This window comes from Dipodomys spectabilis, unplaced genomic scaffold (genome assembly GCF_019054845.1).
Source record: "Dipodomys spectabilis isolate Male_0828 unplaced genomic scaffold, ASM1905484v1 ptg000132l, whole genome shotgun sequence".
Taxonomy (NCBI): Eukaryota; Metazoa; Chordata; class Mammalia; order Rodentia; family Heteromyidae; genus Dipodomys; species Dipodomys spectabilis.
Window position 1 is genome coordinate 4,163,450 of NW_024870809.1, and position 26,163 is coordinate 4,189,612.

The window sequence follows — 26,163 nt, forward strand, 5'->3', positions numbered from 1 at the left end:
GTTTCTCTTATAACAAAGGCTGCAGTGTGCTAAAAGCCATAATCTACAGGATAAACCAGTAATACAATTAAACTTCAAACTTTTATGTAAAGTAGTTACAACAGATAGAGCCATACAATTCATAGAGAAATAGATCAAATTCCACGTGTAACATCTTTGTTATAATACGTTAATGACACCATTTTCTGCTAAGATTGTTTTTCCTGATCATGCATTTTCTTTAATACAGTCCAGCAAAATTAAAAAGGGAAGCAAAGGCGACTGTACTGTCCTGAAGCCCACTCTTATGGCTGCTGTTCCGGTGAGTGCAGAATATGAATATAAACCAGAAGATGGTTGCTTATAGAATTTCTTAAATGAATTTTTACTTTGTTGAAAGATTAACTCATATATATACATATGTATGTACATTGTATTTTTTATAAACGTATTTTTATTGTGAAAATACTGTACAGAGGGGTTACAATTACATGGGCAATATAATGAGTACATTTCTTATCAAGCATTGTAGCCTCCTCCTTTGTTTCCCCTTCCCATCCCTTTTCATCCTCCCCCTGTCTCCCCCACCAAAGTTGTAAAGTTCGTTTTTCGACATAACGACTTGTACATCTCATTGTTGCAATGGGTCCTCCTGTATCCCTGTTTTAATGATTTGTTTTTTTCCCTTCCCTTCCACATATACCAACATAATATATAGTGAAAGCAGGGGTTATACCATGGGGGAGGGACATACAAAGCAACAAAGACATAATCTTATAAATATGTTAGAACCAATCGCATGAAAGATCTCTCTTTTTTTTTTTTTTTTTGTCAGTCGTGGGGCTTGAGCTCTAGGCCTGGGAGCTGTCCCCGAGCAATTCAGCTCAAGGCTCATGCTCTACCACTTGAACCATAGCGCCACTTCTAGTTTTCTGGTGGTAATTTTTTTTTATTGTGATTAAGTGATTACATAATTTCCCAAATTTTCACAGTATTGTGGGATAGTGATGCTCATTTAAAGTCACAAGCTCATTCTAACTTTCCTGGAGGAAATTGTCTATCACGGTCTATAACATATAATGGCGTACACCTATACACCATACATGTGATCAGTAGCATGGGGTTATTTAGTAGTGGTTCGACCAGATGAGTGGAAGTTCTTTGTTTCTTAAGTCCTGTTAATTCTGTCGTATCACCTAACATTTTGGATTTAGCATCCACTTATCAGGGAGACCATGTACCGTTTGTCCCTTTGCTCTTGGCTTACCTCGCTCAACATGATTTCTTCTAGCTCCATCCATTTCCCTGCAAATGCCATTATTTTGTCATTTCTAATGGCTGCATAATATTCCATTGTGTATAGATACCACAATTTTTGGATCCATTCATCTGTGGTGGGTTATCTGGGTTGTTTCCATATCCTAGCTATTGTAAACAGTGCTGTAATAAACACGGAGGTGCACGTGTCCTTGTATATTGGTTCCTGTTGTTCAGGGTAGATGCCTAGAAGTGGTATGTCTGGGTCATAAGGGAGGTCAATCTTTAGCTTTCTGAGGAGCCTCCAGACTGCTTTCCAAAGTGGTTGTGTAAGTGTACATTCCCACCAGCAGTGTAATAGGGTTCCTCTTTCTCCACATCCCCTCCAGCATTTGTTGTTGGCTGACTTGTGCATGTGAGCCATTCTGATTGGGTAAGGTGGTATCTCAGGGTTGTCTTTATTTGCATTTCCTTCACAACCAGGGATGGTGAACATTTCCTCATGTATTTCTTTGCCATTTTTATTTCTTCATCTGAGAAGTCTCTCTTTAGTTCCCTTGCCCATTTAGTAATTGGTTTGTTAGGTTTAGGAGGGATTAGTTTCTTGAGTTACCTATATATACTGGATGTACATTGTATTTCATTGAAATAGTGGCAGATATATTCCTTAAAAGCTTAAGATATGATTCTACCACCAAAGCTATATTGCTTTGAGCAAATTTCTTTCTTCGTAAGATAGGATAACATTTTCGAAGAATATATCTGTTTGTTTGAAAGAATTTATTTTTTTCTTTAAAAAGTCTCTCTCTGTGAACAGTAAATTAATTCTGAAGATTTAACATTTCTTTAAAATTTAGATAAACTTAGTACATGGAACTGAAGCAATTCTAGTAATTGTCTTTACTTGGTTTTAAATAATAGTAATATTTTAGATTGAGATATAATTGTATATATTTATGCGATACAGTGCATTATTTCAATTTACATATTATCTTTACTCCTTCTAAGAAAATAAATATATTTATTATTCTGAAGCCTAAGCTGTTATAATAATGTATAGTCAATAATAGAATGTCTCATTGCTTGGTATGAGTCCTTTTAGATTATTGAATATCTGTCTTACCTTTTAGGAAATCATGGATAGAATTTATAAGAATGTTATGAGCAAAGTTCAAGAGATGAATTATATCCAGAAAACATTGTTCAAGATAGGGTATGATTACAAATTGGAACAGATCAAAAAAGGATATGATGCACCCCTTTGCAATCTGTAAGTACATTTCATAGCCCTTACAGTTTAGATTTTTTTTTTTTTTTTTTTTGTCGGTCGTGGGGCTTGAACTCTGGGCCTGGGCGCTGTCCCTCAGCTCTTCAGCTCAAGGCGAGCGCTCTACCACTTGAGCTACAGCACCACTTCCGGTTTTCTGGTGGTTTATTGGAGATAGGAGTCTCACGGTCTCTCCTGCCCGGGCTGGCTTTGAACCGCGATCCTCAGATCTCAGCCTCCTGAGTAGCTAGGATTACAGGCGTGAGCCACCAGCGCCCGGCACAGTTTAGTTTTTATATATACATATGTATGCATTCATTCACTTTTAAAATTTTTTATTATCTTGAAATAATTGTACAAAGGGTTCCAATTTATGTTGGCTTATGAGTACAATTGATACTGATCAGTATCACCACTGCCTTTATTCTCCATCCATCTATCCTGACCCTACCCATCCCCTCAAGTTTTGTAGTTCCATTTGCACATACATAACATTGAATATGACTGTATTCTCTCACTCTTCCTCTCTTCCATTTGCCCGCCTTCTTCCACTTCAGACATGTTTCAGCTTCCTAGGATTTTATTTAGAATAAAAGAGAAATGCTTTAAATATATCTTGAATGTGGCATTTTATCAAATTTAATAATGAAATTAATACTTTTAAAATAAAGTTGGGTTTCATAAAAAACACTAGAATAGACCTTTGAATAAATGTTTGTAAGTTTAAAAGATAACCATTTAAGATAAAAATAAGTGATCCATAAGGTTTTTCTGCATGAAAGATTCAGATTTATTGTATTCATAAAATAGTATGTGATTATTTCATTTATTTTAAATGTGGTGCTCTGGCAGGAAGTTAGAGATGTGGAAGAATTATAGGGATAAAGTAGGTAGCTAAATGTTCCAGAGATAACTTTCGTTTGTTTTATTTGGCATCATTTTCTTCCATTTACATTCCCAAAGCTTCCCCAAACTACACACATACTATTGGGGGGTGTTCTTTAAGTGGGAGAGGGGAAAAGTATTTTTCTGGCAGATTTGAACAATTGCTTAGTTAATCTCTTGTGTGTTCAACCAAAGTTGAACAATCTATGCCAGAATTTGTGTTAGCGATGTGCCAAGGATAATATGTATATGAGAGTCACTTATTTCCTCTTTCTTAAGGTTGTTGTTTAAAAAGGTGAAAGCTCTTTTGGGAGGGAACGTGCGGATGATGCTGTCTGGAGGAGCCCCGCTGTCTCCTCAGACACACCGATTCATGAATGTCTGCTTCTGCTGCCCAATTGGCCAGGGCTATGGCCTCACAGAATCATGTGGAGCTGGGACAGTGACGGAAGGTAAGCCTTGTTGAGGTGATCAAATAATTCTATATTACTCACTATTCGGATTACCTTTGGAAATGATGGTTATTATTGTCTAATATCTTTGTAACATCTGATTCAGTATAAACTTACTAGTTTTAGTTTTGTGAATGCTTAGAGAAAAACTATTTATAGGGTTTCATGTGAATTTTTCATTTGAAACCTTACAAATATTTGTGCTACATTGTCCTCAAAATTCTGTAACCCTAATCCTTTCATCCTTCTCTCGGTAATGACTGTAGAGAATGCATTCTTAAAGTATCACTTTATTTCCCCTCTATGATATGCTGATATCTTAACTTTGTTTTCTGGACCATCGGTTTTAACAACATAAGTCAGAGTCTCTCAACTTTGACACTGTTCACCTTTGGAACTACATAATTCTTTCCATGATTCTTTCCTGTTGTGCTCTCTTTTGTGCATTGAAGCATATTCAGCAGGCAGATACAAGTAGTAACTGGCTCCTGCAGGTGTGACAATGAAGCATATTTCTGCACATTACCACATATGCTCTGCGGGACAAAAATACTCTTGGTTAAGAAACACTAGGGTTAAGGATGTTTTGATTATATCACTATCACATTAAATTCATTGTGTACAAAATCAGTACCTCATTTCATACTGTCTTCTCATTGCCAAGTTTTGTGTTCATCAATGTTATCACCATTTTCATCATCATTCAAGCTTTCACTTTTGAGGTAGTGTGAATATTTACTTTTAAGTTTCATCTAGTCATTCCATTGCTTCATTAGGTTTTTCCTTCCTTCCTTGCCAAGTTTGCCATCCCATCCTTTATTACTTCAGCTGCTCTGAGGTTCAGCCTTTTAGAGGCTGTGTCCTACATCATACCAAGTCTATCCATATCCTTCTGTTACACACTTATACCATTGTTTGTTACATGGTATTTCAAATATAACACATCTTTACCTAGCTTTGAAGTCATCTTTAGTTTGGCACAATTGAATCTACTCATCTTTATTTTCCACATACTTACACAGCTGCCTTTTCTCTGTAAGAAAGCCAGTTATCTGTCTCTTTCTCATACAGGGCTTTTTTATCTCACTTTTCTGTAGTTTCTATTCTCTTCTCTTGGAATGCTGTTTTTGTTAACTGGTCATAACCATTTTTAGTGCTTAACCCTTCCATAAAGTCTTGCCAATTATGTCATTTCGCATTGATCTTTCTAGTCTCTACAGTACTATTATGCAAACAACTGATAGCACTCAGATGAATATTTACATGTTCTTGAAATTATTTCACATATATTTTCCCCCAGGTCATTGGTAAGATCATTGAGTGCATAGTCCTCTTATCCTCTCTGGTTTTCTTCACAATATCTAATTATAGTGCTAGGTATACAATAAACAGCCTGTGAATGTGGTTATTGCTAACAGAAATCCCAATTTACAAAGAGAAAATATCATCACCATCGTATCCGAGCAACTATCATTTATGAACACTTAGTGTGTGCCAAAGAATCTTAGGCACTGTCTACATATAACTTCATTTAATTCTCACAGCATATTCCCAGGTGAAGGATGTCTGTGATTTCTCCATTTAATACTGGGAGAAAATAGAAGCTAAGACAGGTTAAGTAACATGTGCAGGTTACACATCCAGTAAGTAATAGAGCAGGATTTCTCATCAAAATCTGTCTCATCAGAGTCCTAGTTAGATAGCTCTAGAACTAGCCCTCATCCTCTAGAGAGAATAGAGAGTTTTGTACATAGTCTTTTAAAATATACTCCTGAAAAACAAAAGTACGCTGGGGAATTGAAGTTGAAATGTTGAAAATTCATACTTTGTACTCTTTCATTCCTCTTTGGTCATTCTAAATCCACTATTTTTTGTATCGCTTTGTACACATCTGAAATTTGGTAAACTAATACTTGTGTCACTTTTTTCTCTCCTAGTTACTGACTACACTACTGGCAGAGTTGGTGCTCCACTTATTTGCTGTGAAATTAAGCTTAAAGACTGGCAGGAAGGTGAGAATTTTATGACAAGCTTTAGTGATTATATTTAAGAGTGAAAACCATTGTGAGCTTCAAGAATTCCATTTTTGGAGCTGGGAAGGTGGCTCAGTGGTAGAGCGCTTGCCTTGCATGAATGAGGCCCCGGGTTCGATTCCTCAGCACCACATAAGCAAAAAGAAAAAAGCCGGAAGTGGTGTTGTGGCTCAAGTGGTAGAGCGCTAGCCTTGAGCTGAAGAGCTGAGGGACAAGGCCCAGGCCCAGAGTTCAGGCCCCATGACCGGATCCAAAAAAAAAAAAAAAGAATTCCATTTTTTGAAGGTGTTTGTTTTTGTGAGAGGCATCCGGTGATTCTTTATAATTGCCTTTTCCCTGTACTTTTTTCCCCTCAGTAATACATGTAAGTTGTCAAGAGAAAAAGAGAATGTCTAGATTCTAGACATGCTGAGGAATACTTTACCTTTAATGCTAAAAAAAAAAACAATCTTAGGAGGTGCTTTTCCTAGGCTTGGAGAAGGTGAGGAGCATTTGAACCCCGACTTTGCTAGTATAATATATTAAGGCTTTCATGTGACAGAGTGACTGATTACACAACTAGGGGAATCAGTGTTGTGTATTTGTTGCCTCTAACAAAGGCTTACACTAGTCGACACTCACCTCTCCAGCAGTTTGTGTAGTTGATTTATTTTAATTTATTATTATTATTATCACTTGGAGTAATTTTTTTTTTTTTTTTGTCGGTCGTGGGGCTTGAACTCTGGGCCTGGGCGCTGTCCCTCAGCTCTTCAGCTCAAGGCGAGCGCTCTACCACTTGAGCTACAGCGCCACTTCCGGTTTTCTGGTGGTTTATTGGCGATAGGAGTCTCACGGTCTCTCCTGCCCGGGCTGGCTTTGAACTGAGATCCTCAGATCTCAGCCTCCTGAGTAGCTAGGATTACAGGCGTGAGCCACCAGCGCCCGGCTATTTTTTTGCATTTTTATTGTTATTGTAAAGGTGATTTGCAGCTATATAAGTCAGATAAAGAGTACATTTCTTTTATTAAACAATGTTACCCTTTCCCTTGTTCTCTCTCCCAGTTTTTCTCTTCCACCCTCATCTATAAGTTGTATAGTTTGTATTCAACGTAGTGTCTCATAATTGATTTTTAATATGTACCTGCAGAGGCAAGTCACTTAGAGGAAATCTGCACCAAGTACACACAGGTGGTAGTCCTTATAAGCAAACATCTTCCTATGATGAATATAATATTGAAGATACTAAACATACATTGCCATAATGTGGATTATTCAATAAGTAGGGAGTCAACAGCTTAGCTGTGTAGACAAATGAAGAGTTTTTGAAAACCTCAGGATTTAAAAATGTGTTTACCTTGTCATGGGACAAATGACTAAACTTTAAAGGTGTCCAAGTTCTCTTGTGGAACATTTCCATTACATTGCGCAAACTCCATGAAAGTAAGTGGGTCTTACCTAATACAAACATTTAAGTTTTTAAAAGTGTTTCTTTGTAATTTTTTTTATCATATACATTAAAGTCAATTCTCTATGATATCTTCCAAAAGTCACTTTTCTTGATTTACTTATTTTGGGATTGCTTCTCAGTAGGTTATCTAGGTTACTCAAACTAAAAATTATATTTATAATTCAGGTACATTCCAAGAGTTTTACACCTTCAGATTAAGTCCTCCCTTTTTTTCCACTGAAAATCTGAAGAAAATAGAGGTAGTGCATATATTTGTATTTGATCATAACATCAAAGTTATTATATAGATGAGTAGTTAGGCACTGGCATTAGGGGAAAGTGTATAGGAAATCTTAGTGGAAATATTTTTTTAGTTTAATTTTTGTTTTCTCATTTCTGAGTGTTGCATATTAACATCAGTTTTAACAGATCATTTTTAGATATATGTTTGGGATTTTTTCCTTTCTATGAAAGATTTTTGCATTGTTAAATAGGAATGATCCTAATGTTTAAATGCAGTGGGCTTTGTTAAATAGAAATGAGTCATTTTAAATTTATAAGAACAGTTTATAGCTGGAAGGAATTTTGTATTTAAACCACTAATGACATAAACCCAAATATATCAGTTTAGAAATTAGACTTTTGCATATTTTTCTTGAAGTGAGCTTTATTCAACAATTAAGCTTGACTAATGAAATAGTCTTGAATTATTTCAGTAATCAACTTTTTCAGTGTCAGAATTTAAGTCATGACTGGCCACATGGAAAATTCACACAATTTCCCATAATTTCCCATAGCTTTCTCTACTCTCTTAATGGGCAAAGTATTTTATTGTTTTGTGGGCAAAGTATTTTATTATTCAAGAGAGGAAAGCATAAAACATTCACCAATATCTACTTTTATGAATAGCACCAAATTATTATTGGAATGGCAGGAGCTTTGTGTCTGTCACATTTGTTCATTCTATTTGTCTGACCATGCAGATAAGCTTGGTCTTCAATGTGGGTAAGTAATATTAAATAAGCATAACAAATGTTAGAATAAACAAATGAGATATTAAGGTTGTGGAAGTAGCATATGAAGTAAACAAATACTAAGGTAATGAGGAGACCAGGAGAAGCTAGAGTTAAAATTCAGGAGAGGCTACAGATCAAGTTGAAGAATGCTAGAGTTCAAGTTCAGGAGAGGCTAGAGTTCAAGGTATTCAGGACAGAGTTCAAGGAATGAGGGAAGTCATATAGAGAAAAGTCAAGGATAACTAGCTTCTGCACTAACCCTTACCACACCAGTTGACATGCTGTTCTTCAGTACTTCCCTGTTATTTCACAGTAATGGTATTGCCTTTCTTGAGCGCTCCCTATTTCTTCTTGATTAAAATCTCCTTAGCAAAAGATCTATAATGTGCTAATACCAATTTACTTAGAACATCCTATGCATCACTTTCCTTGGGCATGATTTAACAGAGGCAAATTTTATTTTAAGACAACAACTGATTTAATTTTGTGATTTCTAGGTGGTTATACAGTTCATGACAAGCCAAACCCCAGAGGTGAAATTGTAATTGGTGGGCAGAATATCTCTATGGGATATTTTAAAAATGAAGAGAAAACAGCTGAGGATTATTCTGTGGATGAAAATGGACAAAGGTGGTTTTGCACTGGTGATATTGGCGAATTCCATCCTGATGGATGTTTACAGATTATAGGTCAGTGTATTTGGATTTCTGTGAATTTACTTTCTGTATTATGAAATGTGAAATAAATATTGATTAGGTTCTCAGTAGGGTTGATGCCTCTGTTGATTCAAACTTTGAACAATTTATTTAACTTAGGCTTAAGCTTCTCTGTGTGTGAAATATACAATAATTAATCAGCAAAAAATACAAATAACGTAATAGATGGACAAGAACATTGAACAAGGCAGTTCTCAGAAGAAATACAAGTTGCTAATAGATACATGAGATAGCATTCAACACCCTTAGACCTAAAGGAAACATAAGGCAAAAGTAGATTAAGATTTCATCTCACCACAATCAGAATTGCAATCTTCAAGAAAATAAACAGAAATAGGGGCTGGGAAGGTGGCTCAGTGGTAGAGCTCTTGCCTTGCATGCATGAGGCCCTGGGTTCGATTCCTCAGCACCACATAAGCAAAAAGAAAAAAGCCGGAAGTGGCGCTGTGGCTCAAGTGGTAGAGCGCTAGCCTTGAGCTAAAGAGCTGAGGGACAGCGCCCAGGTCCAGAGTTCAGGCCCCATGACCGGACCCAAAAAAAAACAAGAAAATAAACAGAAATAAATACTGGTGAGCATGCAGAGGAAAAAGGATCCCTCATATATTGTTGGTCGTAATATATAGTTGTGCAACCACTACAGAAATCAGTAGAGATTCCTCAAAACACCAAAAATAGACCTTCCATATGATCCTGCCTATACCACTATTGGACATATCTGAGGGAGCATAAACCTGCAAGAAAGATTACCTGCATACCCGTGTTTATTTTGTAGCATTGTCACAATGGTAAAATGAACCAAGGTTCCAAACAACAGATGGATGGAGATCTAGTATATGTATGCCATTAAATCATTTCCCAAGTATAAATAAAAATGAAAACATGTCATTTGAAAATGTTTGGTGAGGGGCTGGGAAGGTGGCTCAGTGGTAGAGTGCTTGCCTTGCATGCCTGAGGCCCTGGGTTCGATTCCTCAGCACCGCATAAGCAAAAAGAAAAAAGCCAGAAGTGGCGCTGTGGCTCAAGTGGTAGAGCGCTAACCTTGAGCTGAAGAGCTGAGGGACAGCGCCCAGGCCCAGAGTTCAGGCCCCACTACCGGATCCAAAAAAAAAAGAAAATGTTTGGTGAAGAACATCAAGTTGATAAGCCAGGCTCAAAAAGCCAAATATCATATGTTTTCATTCAAATGTGGAAGCTAGACCTAAAAAATATACATACATCTATACATGCAAATATATATATAAACATGATTCTAACTGGGATTATGTAGGAGGGTGGGGGGTAAAGGGAGAGGGATAAAAAGATGAAAGGTAAATAATTTTAGAATACACTGCAACTATGTGTGAACACAGCAAAAGGAATTGAATGAAAGCTGTTGATGAGTAGAGGATTGGGGGTGAGGAAAGAGAAAGTAATACAGGAGGTTATTCTGAGAAAAGTATAAAATATGCATATCTGAAATACCTTAGTGAAATCCCTTGGTGCAGTTAATGCATATAAGAATTGAATGACAGGAAAGGAAAACAGGCACTAATAGAGAAGTGGGCACCAGTAGGTAGGAGAGGGAGGGAAAATGAAGAGAGTGAATGAAGATGGATATAGTTTATATGGTTTATTTGCATGTATGGAAATAGAACAGTGAAACCTGTTGAAATTATTTAAAGAAGGGCGAGTGAGGGGTGAGAAGATTGATCAGGTTTGATCATTGTTTACATGTGTAAAAATGTTACAGTGACAGTCCACCACCCTGTACAACTAATGTATGATAATAAAAAGAAACAATGATGTACTTCTTCAAAACTAGCCTGTTCTTCTGTGATCTGTCACTTTTGGCATTGCTTTTTAAAATGAGACTTCAGAAATAGACCTCTGCTCAAAAAGCAACTCAAAGTGACTACAAAGGAAACACTGTTCACTTTTAAACAGGTGAACAAATGTATTGTTAAAAGAAAAATTTGACTAGCTAATGTGGATCACTATACAGGTCCTCTTGAGGCATTCAGTCATAGTTCTAATGATCCATATAATCTGTTCCTGGACTTTATAATGCCACAGAACGTAGTTAGAGAGTTTCTGGGGAAACTGGTTCTTTATAACTTTTGATCTGTTGGAGAAATTCTCTTCCCTCCTCCAAAAAACATGCTTCAGTGGAGAACAAATGGACCTTTTCTTCTCTTTATCGAGGGCCTTGTTCATGCTAGATGAATATATGAGTACCCGATGAGTAGATGAATGCATTACTAATCTCAGCCTCCAGCCCTCCTTGACTTTTCTGTGTGTGTGTGTGTGTGTGTGTGTGTGTGTGTGTGTGTGTGTGTGTGTGTGTGTGTGTGTGTGTGTGTGTGTGTGTGTGTGTGTGTGTGTGTGTGTGTGTGTGTGTGTGTGTGTGTGTGTGTGTGTGTGTGTTACTGTAGATTGACCCCAGGGCCTCACATAGGCCTTACATGGGCTGAGTAAGCTTTCTGAAACTGATCTATACCCCAAGCTCTCTTTTTGATTCTTTGCTTTTACTTACTATCTTTAGTTGTACAGAAGGGTTTCAGTTTCACATGTCAGTTTTTGAGTATAATGTATATTGCTCATCACCCCATTATTCTCTCCATCTCTCCTAATCCCACCCACTCCCTCGTTACCAGCTTCCCCTTTCATGTATATACATTGAATAGTATGACTGTATTTGCCTACCCTTTCCTCTACATTTGTTTTTCCCCATTCCTCTTGACCTCCTCCCACTCTGTCAAAAGAGTCAAAGGTAGTGTCTGTAGATGGAATCCAAGCTATAGATAGGAAGATCCATGCTCGCAGAAAGGGTAGCTATCAAGCCAGCTAAGGAGTATTCAAACTGAGCCATCATCCTATGACATGCTTTTCCTCCCATTTTCCTTAGTGTATATTAATTGCACAAAGCAGTTTTATTGTATTATTTTCATACATGCATGCAATATACTTTATTAAATTTAGTCCCTTTATTCTTTCTTATCCCTTTTGCCTTTAAGACACATTTTAATAGATTTGACCATTCTAATTTCATACATGCATGTTGAGCACTTCATTCATGTTCACTCCCTTTATGCTCTCCTTTTGCCTATCTTTCCTTCTAGTTTTAACTCCCCACCAGTCCATGCTTTACACTCCTGTTACTCATTTTTCAAGATCTAGATTCTGTATATTCTGTATATGACAGAGTACATGTAGTAATAGTTTTTCTGAAAGTGACTTATTTTTGCTTTGCATAATCTCCATTTTCATCCATTTCCCTGCAAGTGGCATACATTTATTCTTATGTTTGAATAATACTCTATTATGTATGAAGGCCACATTTTGTTGATCCATTCATTAGTTGTAGGGCAGCTGGGCTATTTCCATAGCTTGGCTACTATGATAGTGCTGCAGTGAACATGGGTGAAAAGTGCCTCTATTGTGTCTCGACTGGCATTCTTTCAGATATATGCTCAAGTGTTAATGCTTAATGGTAATTGCCTATGGTTTTCAGATTTCTATAATGACTGTACTAATTCACATTGCCATCAACAGTATATAACACTTCCCGTTTTCCTGAATCCTCAGCAATATATATATTTTTGCTTTTATAATATCCATTCTGACTGGAGTGACATGGCTATGAATGTTAAGCATTTCTTCGTGTATTAATTAACCATGTGTGCTTCTTTTGAGAACTGCCTCAATTCATTTGTTTATTAATGGAATTATTTGTATTTTTTTCAGTGTTTAAGTTCCTTACACATTCTTGGTATTAATCCTTTCTTTAATGGGTACTGTGCAAATTTTTTCTCCCATTTTTTAGATTTTATTTTGATTCTGGCACATTTCTAAGCTTTGTAGAAGCTTTTAAATTTGATACAGTCCATTTGTCAGTTCTTATTCTTATTTCCTGAGTTCTAGTCAGAAGGGTATTACTATGTCTACATCTTTAGGGATTTTCCCTATATTTTCTTGTAGTAGTTTTAAAATTTCAGACCCCCAACCTTTTGCCTTTTCTTTTCTTTTTTCTTTTTTTTTTTTTTTTGCATGCCTGCCTTCCCTCCTCCTCTTCCTCCGTTTCTTCTTTTGTCCCAAGTACTCTCACTTGCTCAGCTTTCTTGCTTGGCTGGCACATTATCATTTGGGATATGCCTCCACCAAGCTTTTTGCTGGTTATTGTAGAATGGAGTTTCAAGAACTTTTCTCCCTGGGCTCGTTTTAAACTGTCCTTTTGAGTTCAGCATATTGATTACTAGGATTACAGGCATGAGCCACTGGTGACTGTTAAATCTTTGGTGCCCTCTGAATTGATAGATAGATGGATAGATAGATAGATAGATAGATAGATAGATAGATGGATGGATGGATGGATGGATGGATGGATGGATGGATGGATAGATAGATAGATAGATAGATAGATAGATAGATAGATAGATAGATAGATAGATAGATAGATAGAGGGGGGTTCACTTTTCTACATGTGGCAGTTTTCCCAACACTATTTTTAAAAGAAGCTCTTTTCTTTAGCCTCTTTTTTTGGTTTTGCCTCCTTTGTGGAAAGTCAGATAGCTGTAGCAATGTGTATTTTCTGGGTCTTCTATTCCATTTGTATGTGTTCATTTTTGTGCCAGTACTATGCTGTTTTGGTTACTATGGCTCTAGTTTAATTTGAAGTCAGGTATCATGATACCTCCAACATTGCTGTTTTTTTTCGTTCAGGATTACTTTGGCTATTCAGTGTCTTTTATGCTTCCATGAAGATTGTAGGATTCATTTTTCTATTTCAATGAAGAATGACATTGGAATTATTTTCAAAAATATAGTCATCTTCACAGTATTAATATGGCCATTTCATGAACATGGGAGGATTTCCATCTTTTAATGTCTTCATGAGTTCCTTTCTACAAGGTTTCATAGTTTGGATTGTAGAAACTTTTCACCCCTGGGGTTTTTCCTAGGTATTTAAATTTTTATGCTATTGTAAATAGAATCATTTTCCTCATTTCTTCCTCAGACTGATTATTGGTATATAGAAAAGTTACTTACATTTATATGCTGATTTTATATCCTACTAATTTGCTAAAAGTAATAATCAGCTTTAAGAATTTACTTTATAGGACAATCTTTGAGGTTTTTTTAAGCATACCATTATATAATCTGCAGAGTTACTTTGAGCTCTTCTCTTCCTATTTCTACCATCTCCATATCTTTTTGCAAGAACAGGTTTTTGAACTCAGGACTTCATGCTTTCTCCACTTACCTGCTCAGCTAGTGCTCTACCTCTTGAGCCACACTTCCAGCCTAGGATATTTTTGTTTTGTTTTGGAGATGGAGTTTCAAGGACTCTTCTGCCTAGATGGTGCAGAACTGTGATCATCTGGAACTTAGCCTCATGACTACCTGGGATTGTAGGCATGAACCCCTGGGACCCTGCTTTGTCTCTCTTTTTTCTTTCTCTTGCCTTATTGTTCTGGCTAGGAATTCTAATACTTTATTGGATAAGAGTGGGAAGACTGGACATTCTTGTCTCTTTCCTGATTTAAAGGAAATAATTTCAGATTTTCAGTATAATGTTGGCTATATGTTTATGATTTATAGCATTCTATTTTAATTTCTTCAGCTGTGCTAGACATTTCTTTTTTTGGGGAGAGGGGTCTGTTTGTGGGGCCTGAACTCTGGGCCTGGGCGCTGTCCCTTAGCTCTTCAGCTCAAGGCTAGCGCTCCACCACTTGAGCCACAGCGCCACTTACGGCTTTTTCTTTTTGCTTATGTGGTGCTGATGAATCGAACCCAGGGCCTCAGGCATGCAAGGCAAGCACTCTACCACTGAGCCACCTTCCCAGCCCCATGTGCTAGACATTTCTTAGGTCATTATCCTTGTAAAAAGGAAATGTCATATGGAAAGATGGGAATTAACATTTGTTAAATGTGCTCTATATGTCAGGCATGGTGTGACATCCCTATAAAGAGATAAGCATCATTATTTCTATTGATAAAAGCAAGGTCAGAGAGGTTAACCGCCATGTATGGAATTGCATAGCTAGTACTGGGCAGAGCCCCCATTCAAATCCAACACACCGAAATCCAGTTCCTTACATTAATTTTATTATGATAACTTAAAATGATACAGTATTTACTGATATTGTAGCCCATGCCTATAATCCCACTGACACAGGATTCTGAGACAAGAAAATCTTGAGTTTGAGGCTAGTATGGACAAAGTTAGGGAGATCTTATCACATAAAGAATATCTAGTAAAATTATGGCATAGTATGCTCAAGGCTCAGGGATCAGATCCAATGCCACAGAAAGAATAAAGATGTTAAAGCTTTGGTCATGAGTGTGACTTAGAAAATACCTCTTTACTTAGGCAAGCATTATATGTAACAAGATTTTAAGAAATGTATCTTTGTAAATAAAAGGTTAATGCAGTGGGATTCAAAGAAAATCAGAGCTGTACATACCTTCACGAAACAGAGTGTATAGCTTAAATTTCTTCATGACTTACAGATCGTAAGAAAGACCTGGTGAAACTACAAGCTGGAGAATATGTTTCTCTTGGGAAAGTAGAGGCAGCACTGAAGAACTGCCCACTTATTGACAACATTTGTGCTTTTGCCAAAAGGTAACTTGCAGACATTGTGTTTCATAAACTTACAGTGAAAGGAAAATTAGAAATGAATTTGGCTACATAGAAGCATAAGGATAATATCAAACCCTTTGTTAGAACTTTCATCCAAATTAGGAAATTGTACATTTATGAAATTTCTTGAATTCAACAATTTGAAGATTACTTGTACTAACTCAACCATTATAATGTTCATTGGATACCTACTGTCTTGCTAAGTTATCAATTTCACAGTTGTTTTGTTGAACATGCATAACAACTCTATACTTACCCAAAGTGATTTTCCAAAAAAAGTCAAATAGCTAGTACATATTGAGGAAGTTTTATTTCTAAATCAAAACCTTAAGAGATTGAATCATTTTCTGTGTTACTATGGTTTTCTTAGTGTATTCTTTTTTTAAAAATTATAATTGTGAGCTGTTGTCTCACGCCTGTAATCCTAGCTACTCAGGAGGCTGAGATCTCAGGATTGTGATTCAAAGTCAGTCCAGGCAGGAAAGTCCAATAAACGACCAAAAAGTCAGAAGTGAAGCTGTGGTTCAAGTGGTAGAGCAGTAGATTTAAGGGGGAAAAAAGCTAAGGACAGTGCCCAGGCCCTGATTTCAAGCCCCAGGACAAGCATACACACACAGTCACAATTTTGGTTAAAATAAAAATCGTACCATCTTCAACATTTCAGTTGTGCCAAGTATATTTACATTGTTGAACAATCTACAGAATGTTTTCATCCTAGCAGACCTGAAACTTTGTCTATTAAACAGCTCTTCCTTTCCCCCTCCCATTGGCCCTTAGCTACCCAACATTATACTCTTTCTTTTAAATTTTTAACAATTTACTTTCTTTTTAATTTTGCCTACTCTAAATAAGAAAAATCACATAGTATTTATCTTCTTATAATTGGCTAATTTCAGTTATGCTTGTCAAGGCTTATCTGTGTTGTAACATTTGTCAGAATTCCTTTCTTAGACTCAATAATATACCATTGTAATGTGCACTCTATTGTTTTTACTCATAGGCTAAGGGGCATTCATGTTACTTCTGCCTCTTGGCTTTTTTAATAATGCTGCTGTGAACATGAGTGCACAAATAATTATTTAAGTCTACTTTCAATTATTTTGGATAGTACTGTGATGCAGAATTGCTAGATCATATAGTAATGTTATAGTTAATTTGTATTATTTTGGGAAATACTGGGTTTTTGACTCAGGGCCTTGTGCTTACTGGACATGCACTCTTACCACTGAGCTACTCTATCCCTTTTTGCTTTTACTTTTTTTTTTTTTAAATATGATCTCATGTATATTCCCAGATAAACCTGGACTATAATCCTCCTATTTATGCTTTTGACCATAGCTGCTGGGATGACAGACACATGCCCCCACTGCCCAGCTTTTACAGGTTGTGATAATTGTCTCATAAACTTTTTCCCTGGGCTGGCATCAACTACATTAATCTCTGCTTTTGTTGCCTGTCCTTTGATGGCACATTTGAAACTAGTTGTCAAATCCATTGTCATTAAGCATTTCCCCTCTGTTTTCTTCTGGAAGTTGTATACTTTTAGCTCTTAAGTGTTTAGGTATTTGATGTACTTTGAATTAATTCTTATATGTATTGTAAGGTATTGTTGAAGAAACTATCATTTTGCCATTGAGTATTGTTGAAGATCATTGGAGTATAGATGCAAGGGTTCATTTCTGAGCTTTCTCCTAGTCCATTAGTTTGTTTCTCTTGAAGTCAGTGCTTTGGGTTTTAGTCCTCAGTGAAATTTTAACAAATAAGAGAAATGCATATCTGTAGTTGTCTCTGCACTATGTCATTGGATAATATATGAATAAAAATTCTCAGTGTTTTAATTCCTATTTCATTTGCTAATTTTTTAGTGATCAGTCCTATGTGATCAGTTTTGTGGTTCCTAATCAGAAAAAGCTGACTCTTTTGGCACAACAGAAGGGTGTGGAGGGAACTTGGGTTGATATCTGCAATAATCCTGCTATGGAAGCTGAAATACTGAAAGAAATTCGAGAAGCTGCAAATGCCAGTGAGTATGTTTTTGTAAGGCTGCTGAGGTCCATAAAAGGCATCCAGTAATAATGTGTACATTAGACTCTACAAGATTTGTGCTAATAGTAAAATACAGGGTTCAGGAAATCTACAATATAAGTATATTTAATGAGTTTCTATGTTGGAAAGATCCTTACATGCTTATAGTAGATATAGATCCTTACATCCTTATAGTACAACAAACTATTTTTTATTGCTTGTGACAGTATTTTTCCAAGTGGGTATCTAGTGTGTGGAGAGATTTGAAATGTAAGTGTGCCAAGTAGAAACTAATAACTCTTTAATAATGTTGTAGCTATGGGTATACTTTGTGTATGTACTTTGGCTCTATATATGGACTGTCTCAGATGAAACACAGCTAATGAATGTGTGCCAGGCAGTATATAAGACACCAGGAATAGAATAGGAAATGAGACATATTTTTACTATCAAGGAACTTATCCAGTGAGAAGGACATAAAGATAGACCACAGTCTTGATAAAATTAGGGATATGAACCAATAATCCTGGGACCTCAAGTAAGATACTATGGACCCTATCTGGGAGATCGTGGAAAATTTCCTTGTAGAGATGTCACTTAAGGTAATTCTTAAGTATAAGTTAGAATTAGCTAGAGAGGCTATTCTGAACTAAGGCATTAGTAGATATGAGGTACACAAAAAGGTATAAGGAGTATGGTGTTAATAGTAAATACAAAGTAAGGCCATTTCCTAACATGGGTTTAGTCTTATAGGAAATGTGAAGCCATTGTCAGATTTGATGAGGTTAGTGATATAATCACATTTGCATTTCTGGTTAGATTCTTCACTCTGGAATCCATTTCAAAGGTGCATGGGAGGAAGTAGCACTGTGGCTCAAGTGGTAGAGTGCTTGCCTTGAGCTGAAAAGCTGAGGGATAACACCCAGGCTTAGAGTTCAAGCACCACAACCAACCAAAAAAAAAGGTGCATGTGAGAGGGGAAAACTGAAGCAGGAGAGATGTAGTACATAGTTAACAAAGGTGGGAGTGCTGAGAACCCGAACCAGGGAATCAGGAAACATTTAGGAAGCAAAATTGGTTAATTTAGATGAGTACTTGGATAATATAAATAAGGAGTCCTAGATGGACAACCCTAGATCCATACTCAGATGATGGGGGAGATGCTACTACTGATTGAACTAGAAAAATACAGGAGGAAAAGACAATTGTTATGAGAAAATGCAGAAATCACTTTGGGACATACATAGTGCCTGTTAGATAATCTAAACTAAAATATCCAGCAGATGATTGTGTGTGTGTGTGTGTGTGTGTGTGTGTGTGTGTGTGTGTGTGTGTGTGTGTGTGTGTGTGTGTATCCAAATTTTATGAGCGAGGCTTGAGTTGTACTATAGACTTGGGGATAGTTGAAACCATGCAATTAGATAGATGGACTGACCTTGGTAGAGAGTATAAAGTGAGAGCCAGAGGATGAGGGAAGGGGCCCTGGACAAAACTAATATTTAAGTCAAAGAGTAGCTTTCCATATTGTATCCCACTTGATCCCCAAGACTTGAATTCCCACTCAGCATAGATTGATTTTTACTTTTATTTATTTATTTAAATTTTACTATCTTGAAGTACTTGTTGTACAAAGGAGTTTACTGCTTTTAATCTATGACATTTGTCTCATTTTTCTAAAGGAAATGCATGCTTATTATTCTTTCTTGCCTTTTTCATCTGAGATAATATCAGTGGACTTCAGCTCACAGAAGATGTAGCTTTCTTGTATCTATACCACCTTTCATAATCTATAGTAAGATTTCATGTTTCATATCCATTTTTACATCATTGTGACTGAAAATATTTATGGCTGAGCCATACATTTTATGATTAGAGTTCCTTTCTTAAGAAAAGATTTTTTTTTAAGTTTTCTTGACTTTTTTTTTCTTGGTACATATTGTTAACTCTTCTTTCAGACTTTATTTTTTCCATTCGGGAGGCTTGAATTCAGGGGCTGGGCACGGTCCCTGAGCTTTTTTGCTCAAGGCTAGCGCTCTACCACATTGAGTAACAGCCCCACTTCCGTTTTTCTGGCAGTTAATTGGAGTTAAGAATCTTACGTATTTTCTTGCCTGGGCTGGCTTTGAACCGGGATCATCTAATCTCAGCCTCCTGAAATAGCTAGGATTACAGGTATGAGCCACTAGTGCCCAGGATCTCTCCAGATTCTGAAAAAGATACAAAAAATATGAAATACAGCTAAGTGTACTTTGTCTTTATGTTTATTTTCTTGGGTACATCCTTCTTTAGAGTCCTCCAACCTGCTGTTGAAATTGGGGCTAGCTATACCTCCAGGCTTCCCTTCAGGTCATCCAGGGGATTTCCTTTGCCTCTCTCCTGTTTTGGATATCATTTCCTGGATCTCACTGTCTTGTTTTTTACTTCTTTGCTCACTCATCTAATAGATCACATCCTTTCTACTAGTTTCCTGAGATGTAATTTTTTAAATTTGATTTTATTGTCAAGGTACTATACAGAGAGATACATTTCTTGTCCAACATTTTTACCCCCCCCCCCTCGTTTTTCTTCTACTTTCCTTTCCTCTGAATCCACCCCTTCCCCAATTATAAAGTTCATTTCCAACATACTGTCTTGTGAGTATCACTGTTGCTTTGGTTCACCTTTTGACCTTTGTCTCCCCCTCAGATGTGCTTATGTGTCTGAATACACCTTGAATACACCTTGATTATATTTTCAGCATAGAGACATGACTTGGCATATTTTACAAGTCAAGATAGTAACTCATGTCTCCTTTACATTTTGCAATCTTACTTTTCTTGGATTTTAATTTAAATGCTGCTGGCTGAACAGTCTACTTGTATCCACACATTCATTTCTTTCTGCATGAATCATTGTCTCTTTCTAAGCTTTCAGAGTTATGTTAATGTCAGATGTTCTGATAGTTCTACTGATATACGTTGGAGTAGGTAGGTCTTTTATCACTTAACTGTTAGGGAGACTTGATGTGGATCCTTTCAATATGCAGATGTCTGTTATTCAGTTCTAGGAAATACTTATCTTCTCTATTCTTTTGCTTTTTTCCCCCATAGTCATCCTACATTCTAGATTCATCCATATACTCTTTTTCTCTCTGTGTATGTCTGTTTAGAACAATTTTATATTTATTTTGAATCATCTGTTTTTATTGCCTGGGTTTATCTATTTTCTTTTGCTTTTCTTCTTGTCCTTTTTTATATTCTGGAAGAGCTCCTCAACTTTATCTTGTCTTCTATCTACTGAATGTCCCATTTCACCTTTCAGAATGTTAAAGAGTTCATTCATTTGGCTCAAACATAATTTCAGAGATTTAACCCAAAACTATGTAAAAGTAGTCTAAAGCAGTATAAAATTCTAGTAAAATCTGCCTAAAATATATCATTTTAGCCATTATCTTCATGTTTAAATGTAAGCATCATATACAGATGGTGTCAAAAGAATGAAAATAAATAGGTAAGTTGGGCGGCTACTAGTGGCTATAAAAATTAGGCTATGCTGCCCCTGCAGATCATATTTCATAATGTTCAGGTTAATTCAGATAAAATGCTACACGTGCCATTGATTTGTTTTTCCTTTCTTTAAGTGTTCATCTTTCTCATTTGTTAACAATTACTTTATTCTGTTTGTAGGGAACTGTGATGATCAATTGCTCTCTATAGATTGTGGTACTAAATAACATATAGGAGTTTACAAAATGAAATCCTAGAAGAAGCATCCCCCCCCTTTATGTTAAGTAGTAGTTAAGTTAATGGAGGTTAAAATATGGGGACAGTTAAACATATTCCAATTGAAATAATGTGTTTGCCTTTCCCAATTCTTAGTGCTTCTGGAATAGGATATATATATAAATGGAAAGTGAAATGAAGTGAACATTTTGGAGCCAAATCTGTAGGTGAGAATTTAACTCATGCTGAGATCCAGATGGAACTGGGAATAGTTACTTCAGACATCCTTGCAATGTATTAAGAGAAGCCTGATTAATTCAAGCAAGTTTCATCTTCTTGTGTTACTTAGGCATTATTTTTAGAAGCTAGTCCTAAGTAATATTTGAAAGATAAACTTCATATGCAGTGTTTTATTTTATTCTTACCTCATTTTAATGAAAAAAATCACCAATTGATCCAAGCTTTCATAAAATTCAAAGAACTACAAGACTAAGAACTTCCCTGAATTTGAATTCCTTGTCCTTTCCACTGACACCAAATTGTTTCTAAAGTCACCAAGGCTATTTAGTACTAGGTTTTTTGCACAATTATTATTTTAGAAAACTACACATAAAACAAAGGTTATATGCACATTAGCATTCCCATTAATGGACCTTCAGAATTTTAAGTATAAACTTACATTAATGATCGATAACATGCAAGAATATAATTTATGGATTAAGTTGTAAGAATTAAGCTACAATGATTGCATACCTTGTAGATTTCCTATGTCCTTATTTGTTTATACTTCTCCAACATGCACTGAGCTGCCTAATTCAAGTACAACATATGCCAATACAATGTATTGGTCCTTAGAAGGGATTGAAATTCACAATACCCTCTTTGGGCCATATTTGAACATAATAATAGCTCATAAGAACAATAATTGTTTAGGGGCTTTATTTTCTTTAGAATGAATTAATAAACTTCTATGTGTGTATTCAAGGCTCTCTTGGTAACCCTGTGGAAGGCAATGAAAAGAATCCAAGACCCTACTTTTATGGAGCTTGCTTTCCAGCAGGTGACACAAATACATAATATGCTGTGAAGGTGGTAAATGCTTTAAGCAATGCATAGTGTAAGAGGGTATAAAGGAAATAGGCAACTTCTCTTTTACTACAAGTGATCCTCTTCTCTGAGGAGGTGCTATTTGAGTAGACATGCGGATGAAGTGAAAAAACCATGCAGCTAAGATTGGAGATAATCCCAAGCAAAGGAAACAACACTATCAAGCCTCTTGAGAGAAAAGTGTGGAGTGTGTGTGTGTATGTGAGTGTGTGTGTGTGAGTGTATGTGTGTGTATGTATGTGTGTGTGTCTGAAATGATCCAACTAAAACAACTTGTACACAGTCTGAGAAATTTAAAACCAAATTCTAAGATAGTGGAATCATTAGTAACGATTTACATACTATTAAATGTTTGCTGCATCATCTAGATAAATTCTACAAAATTCATGTTTTATTGATTACTCATTTCTCTCCCCCTCCCTCCATGATCTTTCTCCCTTTTGCCCCTTTTTCCCTTTCTCCTATCCCTTCTTTTCTCCTTTCAGTGAATTTGGAGCGATTTGAAATTCCAATTAAGGTTCGCTTAAGCCCAGAGCCATGGACCCCTGAAACTGGTTTGGTTACTGATGCTTTCAAACTGAAAAGGAAGGAACTGAGGAACCATTACCTCAAGGACATTGAGCGAATGTATGGGGGCAAATAAAATGTTGCTCTCTTATTTCCAGTTGCTCAGAAGGTGGCCCAGTGAATTTTTTTTGGTTCTAGAGTTTAAACCTTTGTTGAACTGCCTATTAGAATGTTAAGGTGTATCATTCTAAAGACATGGTAATTTTAAAAATAAACCAAAAGTGATTAAATTAGTTATAGAATCTACTTTTACTTAGTTTTGCATAGTTCTAGTGAAACAGAAATCGGAAAGTTCTTTCCCTTTAGCTGTTATTAATTTTAGATCAGACACTGTTTTTAAAAATTAGCCTAAGATACAATTTTTTCATAAAGAAAAAGCATTTAATGTTGAACAAAATAAACTGAAGTTGGAGTAGAATGTAGTTTGAGAAAATTTGCAGCCTTCAGTGTCTATTGTCTTCCTCATATAGAAGTTAAAATAGTGAGCATGGCAAATGTGTGTTATCACTACTCAAAGTGCTACAGGTCTTTAAATTCTCTTCCATCCATTTATCTTAAAGGGAAAATTCAGTCATAATATAATCTACACAGTCAAATAATACCTTAGAGGGTATTTTAAGTTCATACTATTACATAGATTAGACATAGAATCATTGTAAAAATTATTGTGAATATTTACAGTGCCTAAAGTAAGAACAAAACAACATATACATACCAAAAAATATCTAGTAATATTTTCAAAGTAAAAATGAACTGTTCTTTTGAAACTTTGAGATCCAAAATCAGTCATTGTAATTTCCTTGAAGAGGAAAGTACATTTTTTGAAAAATGCTTTCTGTATTTGTTTGAAGTGAAAGGTTAAGACCAGGAGGAAAATGCTAGAAAGGCAATGCAAATGTAACAAGAAGCATTTTCTGTTAGAGAAGCTGGTAAAATCATGCCATTTTGAATGATGACCCTTGTACAGCACTGAACCTGAGACAGCTTTAGACTTTGACTTTACCCTTGTTGACAGATTGGTTTTCAAATCTATGTGTATGAAACTACATTTGTAATTCATGGTCTATTTGCTGTTGCCGATTTGATTCTTGATCAGTCATTTGCATTTCAGAAAGCCTTTCTTTTTGCTTTAATTTTAACAAAGCGGGTTATGATGAATGACTTCCCAAAGTCTTGTTCAAACCTACGGGTGACTAATTTTCTTGGGTGAGTTTTGAGGAAGTTAAAGGGAAGAAAACACTGTTAATCACTTATCTTTTTCCTGTTTGTGAAGAGTTCAGAAATGGGAAATGCTGGATTTGGGATAAGGGCAGAGTTACTTGATAAAGGACTGAAGTGTTTGTAGTAACTTAGAGTGTGGGTTTCTTTTTAAATCTTATAATTAAAATCTGGGATTATAGTTCCCTGATAGTCACACTTGAACTCTAGTTACTATAAAAAGAAACAGAAGCATAAATTCTTAATACTGTTATTCTTTGCACTTTTTCGTAATCATTTTATATATACATATATGTGTGTGTGTTGCTTACATTGCTTTGTACAAATGTGGGCCACCACTGCAGGAAAAATTCTTGTTGCTCTAAAATATTTATAAAGAAAATATTTAAATGTTATGTATATGGTGGTAATAATGAAAAATCATCTGGTATCTTTAGCAAGATTGAAGGTTTCTGTAATGATTTCTGTGCAGTGGTTTGCAAAGTACAATTTTAGGGGAGTTTTCCCTGAAGTTATGTATTAATATTCTCATTCTTCCTAACTTGCCTTTGAAAAGTGAAAAACCATTATTATCAAGTTGACTACTATACATTTTCTCCTGTTCCTGGCCTGTTTATCCTTTAAAGATAATTTTCTTAGACTTTTCCAATATGTGATTCTCCCATCTCCATTTGGAATGGTGATTTTAAACATATGAGTGCATACATACAATCTTATCTCAGACATCACCCTCATCTCCCGAAAGCTGGAACACTGCCAATGAATCTGTTGAACAGGTCCTTTTGAAATGCATAATTAAACATGTAAGGTTGGGTGCTGCTAATACTTTGCGAAATCCAAATATTGTTAAGGGACCAGGGAGATGCCACTACCCCCTGATTTTTTTTTTCATCTAAAAAATCCATGTTTATGTAAGTGGAAATCTTTCCATATTCAGAGTGACTTTTTAAGTATTTGAGCCTAAAGATTTTGATCTCACATTTTTATACCTGTTTAGATCATTCACAGTTATTATATGTCAGTCATCAAAGTTGTACTTATTAAATTTACTACGAGTATGTATATTTCTAAGTCAAACACTTGTGACTTTTGCTTTAATGAAAGTATCCTGCCTCTTTGATGTTTGTATTCATTTTTTTGCCTAAAATGGAGGTAGAATTATGTAACTTTTCAGAAATGAAATGCAAGCGATCAATTAAAAATACTCAAGAAGTGAAAGAGAATATACTGTTTTTCTTTTATCTTAGATTGATTAGTAATTGTTGTTTATATTTTCCTGAGCGTCTATGACAAATGTTTCTAAGGTAGCAAGATGGGAACAGGTTAACAAAGGTAGTGAGGTGTTTTCAATTTGGAAAGAAATACTTTAATTTTTTAATGTAGTTACAAATTATGTATTCATATTTGTATCTTCTGTCCAAATACACGATTGCAGGATTGTTATGTAGATTTCATGTTTACTTTTGATGAAAAGCTTTGTTCTTGTTTTTAAGTTTGCACTCAAAAATCTTGTTAAATAAATCCAACCCATGTTATCAAGCCTATTTATATCATTTTTGACAGGTTTTGTTTTGTTTTGTTTATTGGGGGTGTTTTGCAGAACTGAGGACTGAACTCCACTGAGCTAAATCCCCAACTGTGCAGTACCATTCTTTTTTGGTTTTAAAACATTTCACTTAAAGAAGTCCGAGGGCCTCTCTTGTTTAATCCTTTGAGATGCCATGGGGAGACAAAAGGCCAAGTGATCTCAGCACATTACAGACCATGGAGGTGAATTAGAAGCTGAAGATTCTGTCTGCCGGAACATGGAAGAGACAGAGACCCTTTTATGTTTCAGCTTTTGGGGAAGGCTTCCTTGAATATCTCTAGTCTGAACCCAATGCTGAAGAAGC

General features: G+C 35.9%; 1 protein-coding gene across 12 annotated transcripts in view; it reads left to right on the forward strand.

Annotated features, from left to right (window-relative positions):
- Acsl4 (acyl-CoA synthetase long chain family member 4) overlaps positions 1-24,821 on the forward strand; it is a 104,396-nt gene extending 79,575 nt beyond the window's left edge. For all 12 annotated transcript variants that reach the window (XM_042690025.1, XM_042690017.1, XM_042690023.1 and 9 more), the window contains 8 exons: positions 230-301; positions 2,367-2,506; positions 3,668-3,840; positions 5,778-5,852; positions 8,813-9,004; positions 15,521-15,635; positions 17,519-17,676; positions 22,972-24,821. In XM_042690025.1, the coding sequence (XP_042545959.1) occupies positions 230-301; positions 2,367-2,506; positions 3,668-3,840; positions 5,778-5,852; positions 8,813-9,004; positions 15,521-15,635; positions 17,519-17,676; positions 22,972-23,129 (1,083 nt within the window). In that variant the 3' untranslated portion in view covers positions 23,130-24,821. The remainder of the gene's footprint in view (positions 1-229; positions 302-2,366; positions 2,507-3,667; positions 3,841-5,777; positions 5,853-8,812; positions 9,005-15,520; positions 15,636-17,518; positions 17,677-22,971) is intronic.
- Positions 24,822-26,163: the final 1,342 nt, after the last annotated feature.